Below are 20,807 nucleotides of genomic sequence, written 5' to 3'. Positions count from 1 at the left end.
CTGATGTCTTTCCAGCGCTTGCTCCGGAGGGAAGAGGTGACGTAGCTGTCTTGGACGGGAGATGGGCTGGGCTCGGGCGCCCTCAGGTGGGAGAGCGGACCAGGCCGGTGGCACCGCGACGGGATGTGGCTCAGAGAGGACCTCGGAGAGGACAGAATGGGCGTTTCAGGGTGGCAGCCAGGCAGTGAGCGGGGCCTCCAGTGGGGCAGCCGGAGTGGGCTTTGCCCGACTAGCTTTCTTTTATATTTGATCTAGGATAGTGCCTTTCCTTGGTGGCTCAGAGGTTAAAGCGTCTGCCTGGAATGCTAGAGACCCGGGTTTCATCCCTGGGTCGGGAAGATTCCCTGGAGAAGGAAATGGTAACCCACTCCAGTATTCTTGCCTGGAGAATCCCATGGACGGAGAAGCCTGGAAGGCTACAGTCTATGGGGTCTCAAAGAGTCGGACACGACTGAGCGACTTCACTTTAGGGCCTGGCACTTCGTTGGTGCCCAGTATTTGTCTTTCGGAGGGACGCAGGGGACAAAGAACTTGGGTCTTGATTCGGTTTTGGTGGAACTGAAGTAATTCTACACCAGTTATGAGTCTGAACTCAGTTGGGTGAATCACCCATTATGAGGCTAATTTTTTATTTATCTTCTTTATTATTTTTGCTTTGTGCAGGCTTTCTCTAGTTGTAGCAAGCAAAGTTCGGTGTGCGGACTTCTCATTGCATTGGCATCTATTGTTGCAGAGCACAGGCTCTAGGCAAGCGGGCTCAGTAGTTGTGGCTCATCAACTCAGTTATGGCTGCTCCTGGCATGTGGAATCCTCCTGGGCCAGGGATTGAACCCATGTCTCCTTCATTGGCAGACAGACTCCCATCCACTGCGCCACCAGGGAAGTCCCAAGAGGTTAATTATGACTTATGCTCATTCTATCCAGAAGGTATCTACCTTTGTCTAGTCTTGTCTTTAGATAGAGGTATTTAAGAACATACTGCCTTCTCGCAGTGTTAATGTACAGTAATAGTGACAGCCCCTGCCAAGTCTTTTTTGAGGTGTTTTTCATTTTCATCCAGCATATTTAAATTGTTGTTGTTGTTTAGTCACTAAGTCATATCGAAGTCCTTGCGACTGCATGGACTGTAGCCTGCAGGCTTCTATGTCTGTGGGATTTCCCAGGCAAAAATACTGGAGTGGATTGCCATTTCATTCTTCAGTGGGTGTTCCTGACCCAGGGATCAAACCCGTGTCTCCTGAGCCACTGAGTACACTGAGCCGCTGAGTACAGGCTCAGTAGTTGTGGCTGCTCCGTGACACGTGGAATCATCTTTTTAATGCACAAGATATTCACATCACTCCTTTGCCTAAATCACTGCTGTGTTTTCCTGCTCTACTAAGAAAAAAAATCCAAACTCTTCACCATGGACCTTAAAGAACTGCATGACTTGGCTTTTGCCGACCTGCGTGCCTTTCCAAACTACTCTCCCCTCACTCCTATCATCCACTGCCTGTTCCTACCGCTCACTGCCTGAAAACTTCTCTCCCCAATATTTACTTGACTCATTCCTTGGCCTTGTGTCACCTCCTCAGAGAGGCCTGGCCAGACTTACTATCTAAAGCAACACCCTTTCTCATCATTCTCGTCCATTACCCTTCTCTATTTTTCTTCTGAGTATTTGCCCCTATCTTTGTTGCTTTAACCCACCCTTTCTTCTGGCCTTACTAAAGAAGAGATCAGAATTTAGCTAGCAGCCATATCAGTTCCTTCCTCTCTGTATGTGTGGATGTGTGTTTGTGTGTGTGTGTGTGTGTGTGTGTGTGTATGACTAGAAATCTACTGAACAAAATTAGTAAGAGTGCAGAATGCTTCTGAGGTGGAAAGGTGATTTCTCTAAGCCAAGTGAAGGGAACCCTAAGAGCAGGACTTGCAGATACAGGGTAGTGCCTGCAGGAGACGGAGACTGGCATATTCCTCCCTTGCTGGTTTATTGAATCTCAGGGCCCGGCGTTGCCCTGGTCAAAAGGGGTGTGCAGTGAGAGAGTTGGCATGAAACCTTGACATGTTCTCTCCTGGAATTTGGAGCTTATGTGACTGAGAACCTGATGTTGTCTCTCTGCTTGGAGAATCTTCCCACAGCAAGGAAAAAGAGGGAGTTACCCTCACCCTGCCTCCCTGACTGTAACAAATCCCAACCCTAGTCCCTAACTCAATCCTACTTGCTAAACCCCTAACCCTATCACTGACAGTGATCTAACCTTTTGGACTTGTGACCTAACCCTAGCTCTCCTGACCCTGACTCCTCTTCTGAAGCTGACCTTGTAACTCTCACCCTTCATCCTTACACTCAGGTCCTAAACCTTAGGCCTGTGGTGCAACCCTAACATCTAACCCCACCCCAGTCCCTAACCACCACGCAAATACCTTACCCTTGACTTGAACACTTTTTTTTTTTTTTTAATGAGGGATGTTGAGCATCTTTTCATGTGTTTTTAGTCATCTGTATGTCTCCTTTAGAGAACTGCCTGTTGAGGTCTTTTCCTCACTTTGTGACTGGGTCATTTGTTTTCCTGGTATTCAGTTGTATGAGCTGCTTGTATATTTTGGAAATTAATCATTGTCAGTTATTTGCTCTTATTTTCTCCCATTCTGAGGGTTGTCCTTTCACCTTTTTATAGTTTCCTTTGCTATGCAAAAGCTTTTAAGTTTAACTAGGTCCCACTTGTTTATTTTTATTTTCATTAGTCTAGGAGGTGGGTCATAGAAAATCTTGCTTTATGTCATCAAGTGTTCTGCCTGTGTTTTCCTCTAAGAGTTTTATAGTTTCTGGTCTTACATTTAGGTCTTTGATCCATTTTGAGTTTTGATCTCTGACCACCACTCTAACCTTTATATTTCTGATACTAATTTCCAACACCAGCCCAAGCTGGTCACTAATAAACTCGTAACCCTTTCATCCTAGACTTCGTTTCTAGATTCTGAGCCACTGACATTTATCTTCTAATCTCCTAATTCCAACCTCTAATCCTTAAATACCACCCCGTAAATTCTAACCACTGATTCTGGAACCCTCAACTCCCAACCCTGACTCCATAAATGACAAGCCAGTACTTCACCCAGTTATGAGCCACAGACAGAGTGGGAGCAGCTCAAACTGTGCACAAGTCAGAGGGCACCGTGAGTGAATGCCAGTAAATTAATCCACCAGACACTGAACATGAGACAATAGGAACCCTAGCAATCCAGGAAAGCTTCCCTAAATACTGGATACGATGGATAACAGCAAACCTGAACAAACCTCCAAGTCTCAGAAGACGGGCAATGAAAGTCCCAGTCACTGTGACCACACCTCTATGTCCCAACACAGCAGCCTCACTCAGCACATCATCCCAGCCTTCCCAAGGTGAAGGACAATAGTCCTTAGTTGCAAAACTCTCAGACACGAGATGGGTGGCCTTTGCCCAAGGACACAGCAAGAGAAACCTTAGCAACACAATAACCATCATGACCAGGAAATAAGTTAGCCATCACTGCTACCATAGTCTCCCTTTCACAATTATCTGGACTCCGAGAGAAGCCCTAGCAGACCAGCTAACAACCCAGCTGAACAGAAGACAAAAACCCTGTATGACGTCAGCTCCTCCCCCAACTCATTAGTGAAAATGAAATAATCCAATTGTAAAATGGACAGAGGACCCGAACATTTTCCCAAAGAAAAAGTATGAATGGTCAACAGGTACATCACTAATCATAGGGAAATGTAAACCAAAACAATAAGATATTGTGTTATACCTGTTAAGAATAGCTGTTATTGAAAAGGTAAGAGATGATAAACACTGGCAAGGTTGTAGAGAAAAAGGAACCCTTGTGCACTGTTCGTGGGATTGTGAATTGGTTATAGCCACTGTAGAAAACAATGTGAAGATTCCTCAGAATTACTAGAACTATCATATGATCTAGCAATTCTGCTGCTGGGAATATATGCAGAGGAAATAAAAACACTATGTTGAAGAGATACCTGCATGCCCATGTTCATAGAGCATTATGTACAATAGCCAAGACATGGAAACAGCCTGAGTGTCCATTGATGAATGGATGGATAAAAATGTTCTGAGAGTATACACACACACGTGAATAAATCAGCCATAAAAATAGAAGGGAATCCTACAATTTGCAACAACATGGATGGATCTTGAGGACATTACACTAAATGAAATAAGTCAGAGAAAGGCAAATACTGTATGATTTCACATGTGAGATCTAAAAAACAAACACAATAAATGCATAGAAAAAAAGAATCATTTACTGAAGATCAATGAGTTTGATTGTAGCTATTGGTTTCCTCAAGCACCAGCATATTCCTCTAAAGGAGATATAAAAGCAGTCATTGTGATTGACTTGATCCTCAGTCAATTACAGAATTCAGTAAGTTCTGTAATGGTAAGTTCAGGAGTTTTCCTGCAAGAGAAATATATGCTTAGAGAAATCAAATTTGGGAAAATGAAGAGAAAAACTACCATACCGGTTACTATAAATAGTCTAGCAAGAGGAATGTAGAGCAATTATCCTATGAATTAAGGCAGACCAAAGTGGCTCAGATGGTAAAGAATCCGACCGCAATGCGGGAGACCTGGGATGGGAAGATCTGGAGGAGTGCATGGCAACACAATCCAGCATTTTTGCCTGGAGAATCCCCATGGACAGAGGAGCCTAGTGGGCTACAGTCCATGGAGTCAAGCTGAACACGACTGAGTGACTAAGCAGCAGCAGCAGCAGAGACATTCTAATTTCCTTGAGGAAGAACAAAAGTACAGAGTGGAAGTGGACCAAGAAGAGGAGAGCTATGACTATGAATTCTTACGTTAAGTCTTTGGACCCCAGAAGAGCCTATAGGAAATTCCATGGGGCAGAAAAGGTGGAGGGTAGATACAGTGGAGTTGATGTGAATCAGAGTCTGGTCAGAGACATATAGACTGTTATTTGAGGCATAGAAAGAATAGAGTCTAGAACTGACCCTCTGGATTCAAGACTTAGCCCTGCTAGTTCCTAGCTCTGTTTCCTTGGGTAAGTTACATCCCTCTGTCTACTTATGCATCTTTGAATATGAAATGCAGCCAATAGCAACATCTTCCTCATGGTGGGCGCGGTGGGGAGCACAGGAGAGGGGGTATAGGCAAAGCATGTGACAGTGTAAGACACGTGGTTGACAGTGGTAACTGTTAGTCTTGCTTTGGCAGCTACCATATTCTTTATGATCTTGTCAAGAACAGAGTTTGGCAGGGAGCAGGGATAAATTGGGAGTTTGGGATTGAAATACAACACTACTGTACATAAAACTGATAACTAATAAAGACCTACTCTATAGCACAGGGAACTCTGCTCAATACTCTGTAATGGCCTATATGGGAGAATAATAAAAAAAAAGAGTGGATATATATCTATATTTAATTGATTCACCTTGCTGTACAACAGGAACTAACACAGCATTGTAAATCAACTATACTCCAATAAAGATTTAAAAATAAAGACAAACTGGGAAAAAGAAAACAGTTTCTGTTCTGCTTTGTTGAAAGACTGTGGGTAGGGGCCGCTATTCATTCATTCATTCCCTTTCTCCTTATAGCCTAGCAAGCCATTTTAATGTGTGCAGTGTGTATCATTTTGTTTACATGTCTTTGTGCAAAATATATAATTGTGTTTGTTTATTTTTAACTTACATAATGTGTTAATTTTATTTTTCTGTCCCTTGCTTTTTCTCTTGCTGTAGTGTTTTGAGATCCATCATATTGCCAAGTATTGTTGTTTAGTCACTATCTCATGTCCAGCTTGTGTGACCCCATGGACTGTAGCCTGCCAGGCTCCTCTGTCCCTGGGATTTTCTGGGCAAGAACCCTAGGGTGGGCTGTGATTTCCTTCTCCAAGGGATTTTCCTGACCCAGGGATCAAAACTGGGGCTCCTGCATTGGCAGGTGGATTCCTTACCACTGCACTGCCTGGGAAGTCCCTGACAAGGGCTGTGGTCCAGATACAAGAGGAGGGGATTCAGCAGGATGATCTATGAATTGGCCTAGGTCAAAACCAATCTGACAGAGTAGAGATCATGTGACGTTTCTTTGTAGTTACCCCAAATAATGGAAGTGCCTGAGAATCTTTAGGATTTTTCTTTAGTGGAACTAGAGAATATTTAGGTCCATAGACCTTTTCTGGTGCTTAATATGTATTATTATTATTGTTCAATCATTAACTTGTGTCTGACTCTTTGTGACCCGAGATGGCTGGATGGCATCACCGACTTGATGGACGTGAGTTTGAGTGAACTCCGGGAGTTGGTGATGGACAGGGAGGCCTGGCGTGCTGTGATTCATTGGGTTGCAAAGAGTTGGACATGACTGAGTGATGAACTGAACTGAACTGCAGCATGCCAGGCTTCCCTGTCCTTCCCTATCTCCTGGAGTTAGCTCAAACTCATGTCCATTGAGTCAGTGATGCCATCCAACCTCTGCCATCCTCTGTCACCCCCTTCTCCCCCCTGTGTTTCCCAGCATCAGGGTCTTTTTCAGTGAGTTGGCTCTTCACATCAGGTGACTGAAGGATTGGAGCTTCTGCTTCAGCATCAGTCATTCCAGTTAATATTCAGGGTTGATTTCCTTTAATTGACTGGTTTGATCTCCTTGCTGTCCAAGGGACTCCCAAGAGTCTTCTCCAGCACCACTCTTTGAAAGCATTAGTTCTTCAGTGCTCAGCCTTCGCTGTGGTCCTACTCTCACATCTGTACATGACTACTGGAAAAACCATAGCTTTGACTATACAGACCGTTGTTGGCAAAGTGATGTCTCTGCTTTTTAATACACTGTCTAGGTTTGTCATAGCTGTTCTTCCAAGGAACAAGCGTCTTTTAATTTCATGGCTGCAGTCACCATCCGCAGTGATTTTGGAGCCCAAGAAAATGAAGTCTGTCACTGTTTTCAGTTTTTCCTCCTCTATTTGCCATGAAGTGATGGGACCAGATGCCATGATCTTAGTTTTTTGAATGTTGAGTTTTAAGACAGCTTTTTCACACTGCTCTTTCACCTTCATTAAGAGACGTTTTTGTTCCTCTTTGCTTTCTGCTATTAGGGTGGTATCTTCTGCATATTTCTCCCAGAAGTCTTGATTCCAGCCCGGCATTTCGCATGACGTACTCTGCATATAAGTTAAATAAGCAGTATGACAGTGTAGAGCCTTGACATACTCCTTTCCCAATTTTGAACCAGTCCAATTTTTTTTTGAACCAGTTCAGTTTTGAGTATTACCTTACTATCATGTGAAATGAGCACAATTGTATGGTAGTCTGAACATTCTTTGGCATTGCCTTTCTTTGGGATTGGAATGAAAACAGATCTTTTCCAGTCCTGTGGCCATTGCTGAGCTTTCTAAATTTGCTGGCATATTGAGTGCAGCCCTTTCACAGCATCATCTTTTAGGATTTGAAATAGCTCAGCTGGAATTCCATCCCTCTGCTAGCTTTGTTCATAGTAATGCTTTCTAAGGCCCACTTGACTTCACATTCCACGATGTCTGGCTCTAGGTAAGTGACTACACCATTCTGGTTATCCGGGTCATGAAGACCTTTTTTGTACAGTTCTGTATATTCTATTGCCATCTCTTCTTAATCTCTTCTGCTAGGTCCTTGCCAAATAATATGTATGCTGATCTGTAAATCAGATGAGCCTTGTGAATTGAGATTGTCAGAAGAGGCTGTCATAAAAGTATTACAAAATTATGTCTTTTTAACCTGTGTTCCCTTCCACACATGTCATTTTCTCTTCTATTAATTGATTAATTAATTATTATTATTTTGACTGCACTGGGTCTTCACGGCTACACACAGTCTTTCTCTAGTTGTAGCGCGTCGGGGCTACTCTGTAGTTGCAGTGTATGGTCTTCTCATTGCCATGGCTTCTCTTGCTGCAGAGCATTGGCTCTAGGGTTCCCGGGCTTCAGTAGTTGTGGTGCATGGGCTCAATAGTTGTAGCACAAGGGCTTTCTTACGGCATGTGGAATCTCCCAAACCAGAGATCAAACCTGTGTCCACTGCATTGGTAGGCGGATCCTTAACTACTGGACCACCAGAGAAGTCTTCATGTTCTATTCTAAGATAATTGGTCCCAGTCCCGTTTCCATGCCTCATAAAGCTACAAAAATCTCTTTGGCATTAGCTGAGTTCTTGCTTGTACTCTATGACCCTAGAGTCAAAGACACAGTATCAAAGTGTGATCTGTTTACTCTCAGAAAAAAATAGAGGAAGGAAATGTGACAAACACTGCACTATAAGATAGGCATGAAAGGTTCATGGTATCATTATTTCTAACTTTATGTATGTTTGAAATTTTTCATAACAAATCTTTAAAGTCCTCTAGAACAAGGAACTCCTAACTCTATCTGGTTTACTCCCCAAAATGAAAAATAAAAGTGATTTTACTTACACATGGTCCATCATGCAGTTTAATTATGTTAAGTTTTTCATATCTGTAAGAAATTATATTTCAAAATGATTACTTTTATGATATATCACAAATTATATCTAAATTTGACATGATAATCTTTAGCTAAGTTTGAGGAGACATTTAGCTAATAGTGATTTCTTATTTAATAAGTGATTTTAAAATATCTACTATATGTTTATTTGTCAAAGAGGGTGAGTGTATAAAACATATTCAGTCTGAAATCAAATATAGAAAATTGAAAGTAATCTTGAGTATTTAAGTAGAAATGCAGGAAGCAAATGTGCAATACAGTTAAATTATCCATTTGATGAAAGGTAATGGCAACCCATTCTTGCCTGGAAAATCCCAGGGGTGGAGGAGCCTGGTAGGCTGCAGTCCATGGGGTCGCTAAGAGTAGGACACGACTGAGCGACTTCACTTTGACTTTTCACTTTCATGCATTGGAGAAGGAAATGGCAACCCACTCCAGTGTTTTTGCCTGGAGAATCCCAGGGACGGGGGAGCCTGGTGGGCTGCCACCTATGGTGTCACACAGAGTCAGACATGACTGAAGCTACTTAGCAGCAGCAGCAGCAAAGACATTACTACTGACCTTACAGGAATAAAAATGGTTACAAGGGAAGGCTATGAACAGTTGTACATCAGCTGGTTAGATAACCTAGATGAAATGAACAAATTTCTATAAACACACATTACCTAAACTGACTCAAGAAGAAATAGAAAATATCAACAGGACATATATCAAGTAAAGAGATTGAATCAGTTATTGAAAACCTCCTAAAAAAGAGAAACTCAGGACCAAATGGCTTCTTTAGAGAATTCTATCAAATACTTAAAGATTTGATACCATTTCTTTTCAAACTCTTCCAAATAGTAGAAGAAGAAGATTACTGATTGATTTTGTGAAGCTAGAATTACCTTAATAGCAAAGACAGACATCACAAAAAAAGAAAACTACAGACTAATATCCCATCTGAATATAGATGCAGAAAATGTCAGCTAAACACTGGCAACATTATTTAGCTGGCTTAAAACTCAACTTTCAGAAAACTAAGATCATGGCATCCGGTCCCATCCCTTCATGGCAAATAGATGGGGAAACAATGAAAACAGTGACAGACTTTATTTGGGGGGGCTCCAAAATCTCTGCAGATGGTGACTGCAGCTATGAAATTAAAAAACGCTTGCTCCTTGGAAGAAAAGCTATGACCAACCTAGACAGCATACTAAAAAGCAGAGGCATTACTTTGCCCACAAAGGTCCATCTAGTCAAAGCTATGGTTTTTCCAGTAGTTATGTATGGATGTGAGAGTTGGACTATAAAGAAAGCTGAGCACCGAAGAATTTATGCATTTGAACTATGGTGTTGGAGAAGACTTGAGAGTCCCTTGGATTGCAAGGAGATCCAACCAGTCCATCCTAAAGGAAATCAGTCCTGAATATTCACTGGAAGAACTGAAGCTGAAACTCCAAAATTTTGGCCACCTGACATGAGGAACTGACTCATTAGAAAAGACCCTGATGCTGGGAAATACTGAAGGCAAGAGGAGAAGGGGTCAGAGGATGAGATGGTTGGATGGCATTACCCATTCGATGGACATGAGTTTGAGTAAACTCCAGAAGTTGGTGATGGAGAGGGAAGTCTGGCGTGCTGCAGTCCTTGGGGTCACAAAGAGTCGGACATGATCGAGCAACTGAACTGAACTGAAATACTGACAAACTGAATATAATAGCATATTAAAAGGTCTATACATCATCACCAAGTGGGTTTATCCCATGAATGCAGGGTGGCTCAACCTAAAAATATAAGCCAGTGTACTGCTGCTGCTACTGCTGCTAAGTCGCTTCAGTCGTGTCCGACTCTGTGTGACCCCATAGACGGCAGCCCACCAGGCTTCCCTGTCCCTGGGATTCTCCAGGCAAGAACACTGGAGTGGGTTGCCATTTCCTTCTCCAATGCAGGAAAGTGAAAAGTAAAAGTGAAGTCGCTCAGTCGTGACCGACTCTTAGAGACCCCATGGACTGCAGCCCACCAGGCTCCTCCGTCCATGGGATTTTCCAGGCAAAAGTCCTGGAGTGGGGTGCCATTGCCTTCTCCCAAGCCAGTGTACTAACATCATATTAAAAGAATGAAGCAAAAGAGTCACATGCTTATCACATTCATATTAAAAAAAAAAAAACATCATTTCAGCATCAGTAATTAACATGGATATGCAGTTCAAAACCACGGTCAGATATTACCTGACATCTGTCAGAATGGCTGTCATCAAAAAGAATCCAAATAACAGATATTGACAAAGATGGGGTAAAAAGGGAACATTTGGGCACTGTTGGTGGGAATGTAAATTGGTGCAGCCACTATTTAAAATAGTATGGGAGTCTCTTTAAAAAAATTTAAAATATGACCCAGCATCTGACCATATGACCCAGCATTTCCACTCCTCAGTGTGATTAAAAAAAAAAAACAAAACAATAATTTGAAAGGATACATGTACCCCAGTGTTCATAGCAGCAGTATATACAATTGCTAAGACATGGAAGCCACCTAAGAATTTTATCAACAGATGAATGGATAAAGAAGCTGTGGTATACATATGCAATGAAATGATACTCAGCCACACACAAAAAAAAGAATGAAATTTTGCCATTTGCAACAACATGGATGGACTTGGAGAGCATTATGCCAAGTGGAATAAGTCAGAGAGAGAAAGACAAATATTGTATGATATGACTTATATGTAGAATCTAAAAAATTACAACAAACTAGTGAATGAAACAAACAAACAAAAAAAACTGTCACAGATACAGAGAACAGACTAGTGGTCATCAGTGGGGAGAGGGAAGGGGTGACAGACAAAGTAGGGGTAAGGGGGAAAGAACTATTATGGGAGGATGTGAAACCATGTGTGTGAAACTTAAAACCTGTTACGCAGTATAGAATTTAAAGACTCATTCAATGACAATTATATTTAATTGAAAAAACAAAAATCTGAAAAAACCCACAACCCAAAATCCAATACCCTTTCATAATAAAATTACTCAGAAAACTAGGAATTGAAGAGAAACTCCTCAATATAACAAAGAACATTTATGAAAATCCCACATCTAACATTCCACTCAATAGTGAAAGCTTGAACCAGAGCATTCGAAAGAAAAAAAAAAAGAGAAGTCCAAAATTTTATATTATTTTCAATTATACTTCAATAAAGCTGGGGGGAAAAGCCATCCAAACTGGTAAGGAAGAAGTAAAACTTTATATTTGAAGATGACATGGTTCTATGTATAGAAAATCTCAAAGAATTCCTATAAAAATTATTAAAGGTAATAAACAGCAGTATTTCAGAATATAAGAACACAGGAAAATCAACTGTGTTTCTATAAACCAACAAAGAACAATCTGAAAACAAAATTAATTTAAACATTGCATTTACAATATCATTCAAAAACTAAGATACCTGAAAATAAATTTAACCCAGGAGGTTAAAGACTGTGCACTGGATGCTACAAAACATTGCCGAAAAGAAATGAAAGAAGGCCTAAATAAATGGAAAGCTCTTCCATCCTCATGGGTTAGAAAACTTCATATTGTTAAAATGCTTATACTACTCAAAGCAGTTGACAAATTCAATGTAATCCTTATCAAAATCCCAGTGGCCTTTTTTTTTTCAGAAGTGGAAAAGACTACCTTCAAATTTATATGGAGTTGCAAAAGACCTGAGTAAGCAGAACCATTTTGAGGGGGGAAAAAACGTTGGGAGGACCCCACATTCCTGATCTCAAAACTGACTGCAAAGATAATCAGTGTTGTAGTACCAACATCAGGTTAGACAGAGAATAATGGAATAGAAACGAGAATCCAGAAATAAACCCAACATCTAAGGCCAACTGATTTTTAGCGAGAGTGCCAAGACTATTCAATGGGAAAAGAATAGTCTCTTCAAAAAGTGGCACTGGGGCAACTAGATAATTGTATACAAAAGAATGAGGTGGACCCCTATCTCACACATAAAGTTTTTGTTGGCAGAGACTGGAAGAAGGCTTCCCAGGTGGCTCAGTGGCAAAGAATCCGCCTGCCAATGTAGGAGACACAGCTTTGATCCCTGGTCGGGGAAGATCTCATATGTCACGGGGCAACTAAGCCTGTGTGCCACAACTAAAAATCCTGTGCCCTAGAGCCCAGGAACTGCAAGTGCTGAAGCCTGTGCACCCGAGAGCCTGTGATCTACAATGAGAGAAGCCACCAAAACGAAAAGCCTGCACCACAACTAAAGAGTAGCCCCGACTCGCCCCAACTGGAGACAAGCCTGCACAGCAACGAAGACCCAGCACGGCCAAAAATAAATAAACAAATACTTTTTAAAAAGAAGACTGGTAGATTGATCGGTTTTAGCCATTTAAGACAATTTCTGTTCAATCTTTAGGAGACCCCTAAAACAATTAAATGGGACCTGTGTAGTGACTATACATGACCAAAACATGCAAGCTTCACAGAATTATTCCAGAAGTCATTAAACTAACAGCAACAGTAACAAACCTTGGAGAGCGGAGAGAATCTGATTTCCAGGGTTGTGATTATTATACTCCTCCAGTTTTCAACAACAAAATTATGACACAAAGAACCGAGGAAGTACGGCACATATACAGGATTAAAAAGCAGCCAAGGACTCAGGAAGGTCATATGTTGGACTTAGAAGACAGATACTTTGCCCAGCTACCTCCTCTTCTTCATCAGGCTTTTGTTCTTTGGCCTGAGGGAGCTTAAGGATAACCTTCATCTGTGGTCACAAGACCTGAATGCTGTGGCTACTTGCACTACTGAGTTTGTTCCACTTGATCTTTGTCCAGGCCAGACATAGCACAGTCACTTCAGTGGGTTTTTGGTTCTGTCTGAATGGGATCACATTGGGGAGCATAGAGAGGGATAGAAGAAATGGAGGAGCAATAGTGGAGCAGTCTCTGGAAGGAAGATCTAATCAGTTGGAAGTGTTCCAAGGAGGCCATTCCTATCCTGGCCACTTTTAGCCTCTTGACTTGAGAGAAAGGAGAGTAAAAAAAAAAAATTAAGACTTACAGAATTCTGTAGCAGAGGTGGCATTCCCCACTGTAGGTAATGTGGTCACTGCCACATATGGAGTCTGTTGGCCTGAGGTAGGCTAAAATCCAGCACTTATTCATATTCTTAGTGCATTCAGCCTGAAGGTGAGACACAGACACTGCATCAGAGCCCTTTATCTGGCTCCTTTAGCCTTGATTGCTGGGAGCAGGGGAGAAGCATGGAATACAGAGCAATAGACCAGGAGCTTGGAGAGCAGGCTTCAGAAATCTCAGTACTTGACCCCTGGTGCTCACCACCAACAGTATGTATATAACATAACATAACACATGTAATCTGTAGACTCCCCAGTCTGGGCTATAAATTCCTTTTTAGGATGAAATTCCCTGCCTCACTAATTACAAAATGTGATTGTTAGGTTTCAGAGATTAGAATATGCTTATGAACATTTCTGGTTGACTTGTATATGGTGCTTCAGATAACAGTAGGCTCAGACTTATTACAGGAGAGTTACAATTTAGAAGGTAGGGGACAGAGAGAATGAGAGCCTCACTTGATCTGTGGGAGGCAAGATGTATGTCTCAGCATATCTAAGTTGAAAGAATGTCCACCTCAGCATAGGACAGACCTGAATTTGAGCCACAACTTCCTCATTCATTTAATGGTACAAAATACTTGCCTTCTATCCCACAAGAGAGTTGTATGAACTGATTGGGATTTATACCCAGGAACATATAGAAGGCACTACATAGAGTTAGTGACTCAGCTGTTGTTGTGGGGTGATCCCCACACACGTTTTCTCTGACCCTTGCCTCCCAGAAAAATGAGCCGAGACCATCAGGGAAACTGTTTCTCCTCTCCATTCCTGAGCTTGGGAAGCAAGGAAGCAGAGCTTACCTTTGTCTTTTCTAGGTCAGTCCCTCTGTCCATAGGAAGAGGAAAGTCTGGAAAACAAAAGCATATTCAAAAGAGTTGCCTCTCTGTCTTCTGCCCTTAAGGGTAAAAGTGAGGATGAAGGAGACCTGGTTGGCACCCAGGAAGCATCAGATCCCATCAGGAGAGGCAGAGGTTCCTCTTGATGCATGCTGCCCTCCAAAGGGGGACTCAGAGGAGCAAAGAATCAGGAAACTTCTGTCCCCTCCTCTTTGTAAAGAAGAGATCTTAATTCTGACCCTTCCCCTTCACAGGTAAATAACAACTTCTACAATCATTCTCTGTTCTTTTTAGAAAACACACTGTAAATTATATGAAGTAGTTATATTGAGATACCTTAAAAGATGCTGGGTTACATATTCTTGATCCAAAACAGTCTTTGCAATTACACACACACACACACACACAATACTTATATAGTTTTATATAATTATATTAATTTTGTGTAGTTATATAATTATAATGATCTGATAATATAAAATATAATATATTGTCAACTCTCTCTATAATATATGTATCTTTATCAGATATCATTCATATACCATAGAATTCACCTATTTAAAGTGTATAGTTGAGGACTTCCCTGGTGGTGCAGTGGTTAACAATCTGCATGCCAAAGAAGGGGACATGGGTTCCATCCGTGGTCTGCGAAGATTCCACATGCCACGGAGGAGCAAAGCCTGTGTGCCACAACTACTGAGCCCACGCTCCAGAGCCCGTGAGTCACGACTACTGAAGGCGGCGTACCTAGAGCCTGTGCTCAGTGACAAGAGAAGCCACCACGTTGAGGAGCCTGCACACTGGCTCTCTGCAGCTAGAGAAAGCTTGCATGCAGCAACAAAGACCCAGCACAATCAAAAATAAATAAAAATTTAAAGTATACAATTCAGTGGTCCTTAGTATATTCACAGAGGTGTGCAACCATCAGTCACTTTTAGAACATGTTCATCACCCTCAAAAGAAACCCTGTACCCAACAGCAGGCTCTTCTCATTCCTCCCTTCCCCCAACCCAGACAACTCTAATCTACTTTCTGTCTGTTCTGGACACTTCAGACAAATGGAATCACACAATATGTAGTCTTTCCTTTCTATCTCTTTCACTTAGTGTGGTAAAGGTGTATCCGTGTTATCGCATGCATCAATACTTCATTCCTTTTTATAATTAAATAATATTCTGTTGTATGTATATACTGTATTTTGCTTATCCATTAATCAATTAATGGACATTTTAATTGTTTTCACTCTTTGGCTATTATGAATAAGGCTGCAGTGAGGCGAATGTGATAACCACAACAGTATGGAAACTTGATACACTGCTGTGAATATACTTTTTTCCCCCCCTGCACCACATGAGATCTTAGTTCCCTGACTAGGAATCAAACCCAGGCCCCTGGCAGTGGAAGCTCAGAGTCCTCACCCAACTGGACTGCCAAGGAATTCCTATGTGCCTTTTTATTGTGGTCTTGTGTTTTTATTTCCCTTAGATACATACCTAAGAGTGGAGTTTCTGGGTTATATGGTGAACTTTGGAGGAACTTCTGGATTATATTCTAAGGTAGCCACACCATTTTACATCCCCACCAGCATTATATGAGAATTCCATTTTCTTCACATCTTTGTTAATGTTTGTTATTATCTCTCTTTTTGATAGATGCTTTACAAATATTTTCTCCCATTCTCTAGGCAGTCTTCCACTTTATTGACATCTTTGTTGGTATCCTTTACATCACTAAAATGTTTAATTTGATGAAATGCAACTGATTTTATTTTTTGCCACCCTGTGCAGCATGCAGGATCTTAGTTCCCTGATCAGGGATTAAACCTGTGCCCCCTGCATTGGGAATGTGGAGTCTTAACTACTGGACCACCCCGGAAACCCCTGATCTATTGTTTTGTTCCTTTTTATTTATAATGCAGGCTTTTTTTAATTAACAAATTTTTATTTATTTTTGGCTGTACCGGGTCTTACTTGTGGCATGGAGGATTCTCAATCTTTATTGCCGCATGTACAATCTTTAGTTGTGTAGCAATATGTGGGATCTAGTTCCCTGACCAAAGATTGAAACTGGTTTCCCTACATTGGGACTGTGGAGTCTTAGCCACTGGACCACCAAGGAAATCCCTGAATTTTCTTTTTTTTTTTTTTAGTAGTTGCACTGTGGCTTACTGTTTTTATCTTAGCTTATCAGAATATACTTCAGATTTGTACTATTTTAATTCAAGTGAGATATAGAAATGTTACTCCTATATAGCTCTGTCCTTCCTTTTATTACATTGTTGTTATACACATTACATTTATATTAGTCACAAACCCAACAATAAATTGCTATAATTATTATACAATTCCATGTCTTTTAAGGAAGCTTAGAGAAGAAAGGAGAGTGAGTATATATTTAGTGAATTTGTAATATTAATGCTTTATTCACCATTTCTGGTTCTCGTCCTTTGTTCCTGTGGATTTACCGTCTAGTGTCATTTCCTTATACCAATACAGCTTTGTTTTCAACCACCAATTTTGATACCAGTAGCACTGTGTGAATCCTTCCTTTCTGGGGGTTCAGTGTCTGCGTGACTCTGAAGAATTAGACTTAAATAAAACAGGAAAGCATTTCTACTGTACTTCTATCTTTTCCACGATCTTGAATATACAGCAGAAAATGTGGGCAAAGTAAGGACACGGAACTCACCAACTGCGAAGGCAGCCCACATGGAGAGGACCAGAAGAATGGCGCTAGGGAAGACCCCCTTCATGGTGGCAGAAGAACTGTGGAATTACGGAAATTTTGACAGTAAGACAGAAACACACACAACATACAAATTCTCATAGAGATCCATCATTAACCAGGAAATGAAGTCTAAATATTTAATGTTTTTTCTTTCCTTGGGTTATTTGGAATGAATTGTGTCTGATGCAATTACATTGCCTAGTTCATTTCCCTGGAGTAATTGGTCATGAGAAAAAAAAAATCTCAAAAATAGAATTTTAGAAGGTAATATATGTATATGTGGGTCTATTCCTGGACTCTTTTCTGTTCTATCTATAGAACAGCTCTATACAAGAGCTCAAACCATACTATTTTAATTATTATGGCTCCATGATAATGTCAACTGAAATAAAAACACACAACATAAAAGCTGTGAGTTTCAGTTTTATTTGCAGGCTTACTGAGGACTATAATCTGGGAGAGAGCCTCTCTGATAGCTCTGAAGAACTGCTCTGAACTGGTAAAGGGGTAAGTCAGCATATATGTGATTTTGGCAAAGGAGTATGTGCCATCCAGCACACATCTTGGTGGAAGTTGGCGCTACCCATGAGGAGATGTCTCAGTTAATGATTTTAGTGCTTCTCTAAGTATGGGAAGGTGCCAGACATTGAGTTCATAAAATTTTCTCCTGAAAATATCTACCTATCTGAAAGCCTGTTCTGCCAGTTTCCCCAGAACACAGAGTGCCTCATTTCTGATCTTCACCCTGAACTTCTTTCGGGGTGTGTGAAGATCAGTGACTGCAGTGGCTAATGAGTCAATCCTTGTAGATCAAGCAGATGGCAGGCAACACTCTTTTGTATATAAATCCTCCAGCTTTGTACTTCTTTATTTTTACCGTTTTACCTAAAACAAAATGTATGAGATTTATCTGTATAGGGGTTTGGATTCAAAGATTCAGAATAAATGTGTCACCTGGCTACCTTAAAAAAATAGAATTTTAGAATATGTCAGGATTTCCCTGGTGGCACAGTGCATGAGAGTCCACCTTCAATGCTAGCGACACTAGTTTGATCCCTGGTCTGGACAGAGGATGAGATGGCTGGGTGGCATCACCGACTCGATGGACGTGAGTCTGAGTGAACTCCGGGAGTTGGTGATGGACAGGGAGGCCTGGCGTGCTGCGATTCATGGGGTTGCAAAGAGTCGGACATGACTGAGCGACTGAACTGAACTGAACTGAACTGGGAAGATTGCACATGTCACAGAGCAACTAAGCCCATGTACCACAACTACCGAGCCCGAGATCTAGAGCCTGTGAGCTGCGACTACTGAAGCCTGTGCATCTAGATAGAGCCTGTGCTTCACAGCAAGAGAAGCCACCACAATGAGAAGCCTGTGCACCGCAATGAAGAGCAGCCCCCGCTGTCTCAACTAGAGAAAGCCCATGCATAGCAACAAAGATCCAGTGCAACCAAAAAAATAAATAAATAAATAAAACACCTGGGAAAAAATCTTAAAAAAAAAAGAAGATGATGCCAGAAAAATAGGTAGTAAAGAATATCTGCAGGGGATCCTTTGGTAAAGCATCAGCACCAAGACTTTTTCAATGACCTGTTTTAAAGTTGAGATTTATTTCTGAGGTAAGAACAGCAGTCACTAGAAAGTGCAGTGACATATGTGAGTCAACAGACAATAAGAAATGGTAACATTCAAAACACTGAATACTCACTTGCATATCCTTAATCTTCCATTATATGATGACTTTTGTGTTAATACTTTAACCTATAACATTACTGAAGTGAAAACCATAGCATATTTATCAGCAGCTTACTGGCATTATTGAAAATACTACAGTACAAGCCAATTGACTTCATCTATAGGTTTTTATACATTTTCCAGGGAAATTATATATCTAGGTAGCTTCTGCCCAAGACCTTCCCTGAATAAAACCAAATAATAAATAATGTAACTCTCTTCCTACTCAAAAGTTTGCAAATTATTAAGTCCACCTTACCTACTGTACTTCCACTGTTGCTCATAGAAACTTGCTGGACAAAATGTTCTTTATTTCCTCCTGTTGATAATGAAATAAGGGGGCGTGTGCACACATGTGTGTGTGTTGGCTGGAGGGGTATAACTGTCTTTTTAAGGTTGCAGTGCCTAGCAGCAGAACAGAGTGAACTGTGAAACAAAGAACGTTGCTCCCTATCCAGTTCTACAAGTATAAAGTTAGCCACTGTAGTTGCTGACCAACGTTGCACTTGGAGGAATTCAGGATGAAAAAGGATGAGGAACTCTGTGCTTTGGACAAGCAGAACCCTTAGATAGTTAGATATAGATCTTAAGAAGAATTTTAATGAACCCACAGTCTTGCATCTTTCCATACATAGAAAAGCACTAAAAAAATGATTAGCTTGAGTTATTTATTCTTTGTGAATAGAAGTAATCTATAACCAAGATGTATGCTGGACTGCATATATTTTCTAGCCAAACTTCATATGTAGGGACTTCCCTCATGGCTCAGTGGTAAAGAATCCACCTGCCTATGCAGGGGACATGGGTTTGATCCCTGTTCCAGGAAGGTCCCACATGCTGTGGAGCAACTAATTCTGTGCACCAGTTATTGAGCCTGTGCCCTAGAGTCTGGGAGCCACAACTACTGAGCCCACCTGCCTCAATTACTGAAGCCCACATGCCCTAGAGCCCATGCTCTGCAACAAGAGAAGTCTTCACAATGAGAAGCCTGAGCACCACAACTAGAAAGTAACAGCAGCTCTCCACGAGTAGAGAAAGCCCATGCAACAATAAAGACCCAGCAAAACTACAAAAAAATACATAATAAATGATTGCTTAAAAATCATATAAAAGTTAACTTCTTTGTCTGTTTCTTCAGAGCAGTCCCCTCAGAGCTGATGAGAGGCTGTCTCCCAGGCTCTAGTCCTCAGTAAGGTCCATGAATAAAATATAAACTCACAGCTCTTATGTTGTGCATTTTTCTTTAGGTTGACAAAACTTTAAAGTTGGGAAGTGTAGGCACAATTCAAATCTATTTCTTCCAGCTCCAAATTCTATATACCTAAATCTCTTGAGTTGCTGTCTCAGTTTCCTGAGGGTGATGTGTACTATCCACTTCACTCTAAAATATAGCTGTTCTTGCCAAACTATTTTAGAGGTATGTCAAATCCAATTTTTAAATTCTTACATTTTTATCTGTATTGCAGTTATATTCAGGACAGCTTCAGATATTTGCACAATACTATAAATTGCTACATTTGCATGTGCTGTTAATTATTTTATCAACAGTCAAATCTATGTATTCACTTTATCAAAACATTTAGAATGTTTTAGTTTTATGCTGGTAGCTTACTGAGGACTAAGCCTGGGAGACAGTCTTTCAGATAGCTCAAAAGAACTCCCCTAAAGTGATAGAAGAGGGGCCAGTTGTATGTATGAATTTTGGGGCTCAGAAATGCATGCAGTCAGTCATAAAAAGTTTACTGCTAATCACATAATGTATCTCAAGTTAATGATTTCATCACTTTTCTGGAATGTAGGGTCATTGAAATTCTTCCTTAGATATGCATCTTAACTATTTCAGTTCAGCTCAGCCACTCAGTCATGTCTGACTCTTTGCGACCCCATGG

At 41.0% G+C, this 20,807-nt stretch overlaps 1 protein-coding gene across 2 annotated transcripts; it reads right to left on the bottom strand.

Annotated features, from left to right (window-relative positions):
* Positions 1-49: 49 nt before the first annotated feature.
* On the bottom strand, positions 50-19,292 carry SPINK8 (serine peptidase inhibitor Kazal type 8 (putative)). Of its 2 annotated transcripts, none has more exons than XM_070776758.1 (6): positions 19,178-19,279; positions 17,143-17,219; positions 14,419-14,465; positions 13,540-13,661; positions 8,448-8,490; positions 50-4,440 (listed from the first exon to the last, which is right to left on the bottom strand). In XM_070776758.1, exons 2-6 carry the CDS (start codon positions 17,204-17,206, stop codon positions 4,429-4,431), a joined length of 288 nt encoding a protein of 95 aa, XP_070632859.1. In that variant the 5' UTR covers positions 17,207-17,219; positions 19,178-19,279; the 3' UTR covers positions 50-4,428. The 2 variants fall into 2 exon arrangements, with proteins under 2 accessions (XP_070632859.1, XP_070632858.1); XM_070776757.1 differs by lacking the exon at positions 50-4,440 and adding an exon at positions 4,447-7,164 and having other exon boundaries at positions 19,178-19,292.
* Between the last annotated feature and the right edge of the window lie 1,515 nt (positions 19,293-20,807).

Source organism: Bos indicus, chromosome 22 (genome assembly GCF_029378745.1).
Source record: "Bos indicus isolate NIAB-ARS_2022 breed Sahiwal x Tharparkar chromosome 22, NIAB-ARS_B.indTharparkar_mat_pri_1.0, whole genome shotgun sequence".
NCBI classification, from domain to species: Eukaryota; Metazoa; Chordata; class Mammalia; order Artiodactyla; family Bovidae; genus Bos; species Bos indicus.
Note: the sequence above shows the minus strand (reverse complement) of the source record. Positions and strands in the feature narration are given on the sequence as shown.

Excerpts from the sequence above, each read along its gene's own strand:
- SPINK8 (XM_070776757.1), bottom strand. The coding sequence starts at position 17,206 with ATGAAGGGGGTCTTCCCTAGCGCCATTCTTCTGGTCCTCTCCATGTGG. Across the intron at positions 14,466-17,142 it reads GTGGGCTGCCTTCGCAGTTG|ACTTTCCTCTTCCTATGGAC; the intron begins GTGAGTTCCGTG and ends TTTGTTTTCCAG. Across the intron at positions 8,491-13,539 it reads CACCTCTGCTACAGAATTCT|ATATGAAAAACTTAACATAA; the intron begins GTAAGTCTTAAT and ends AATTTCTTACAG.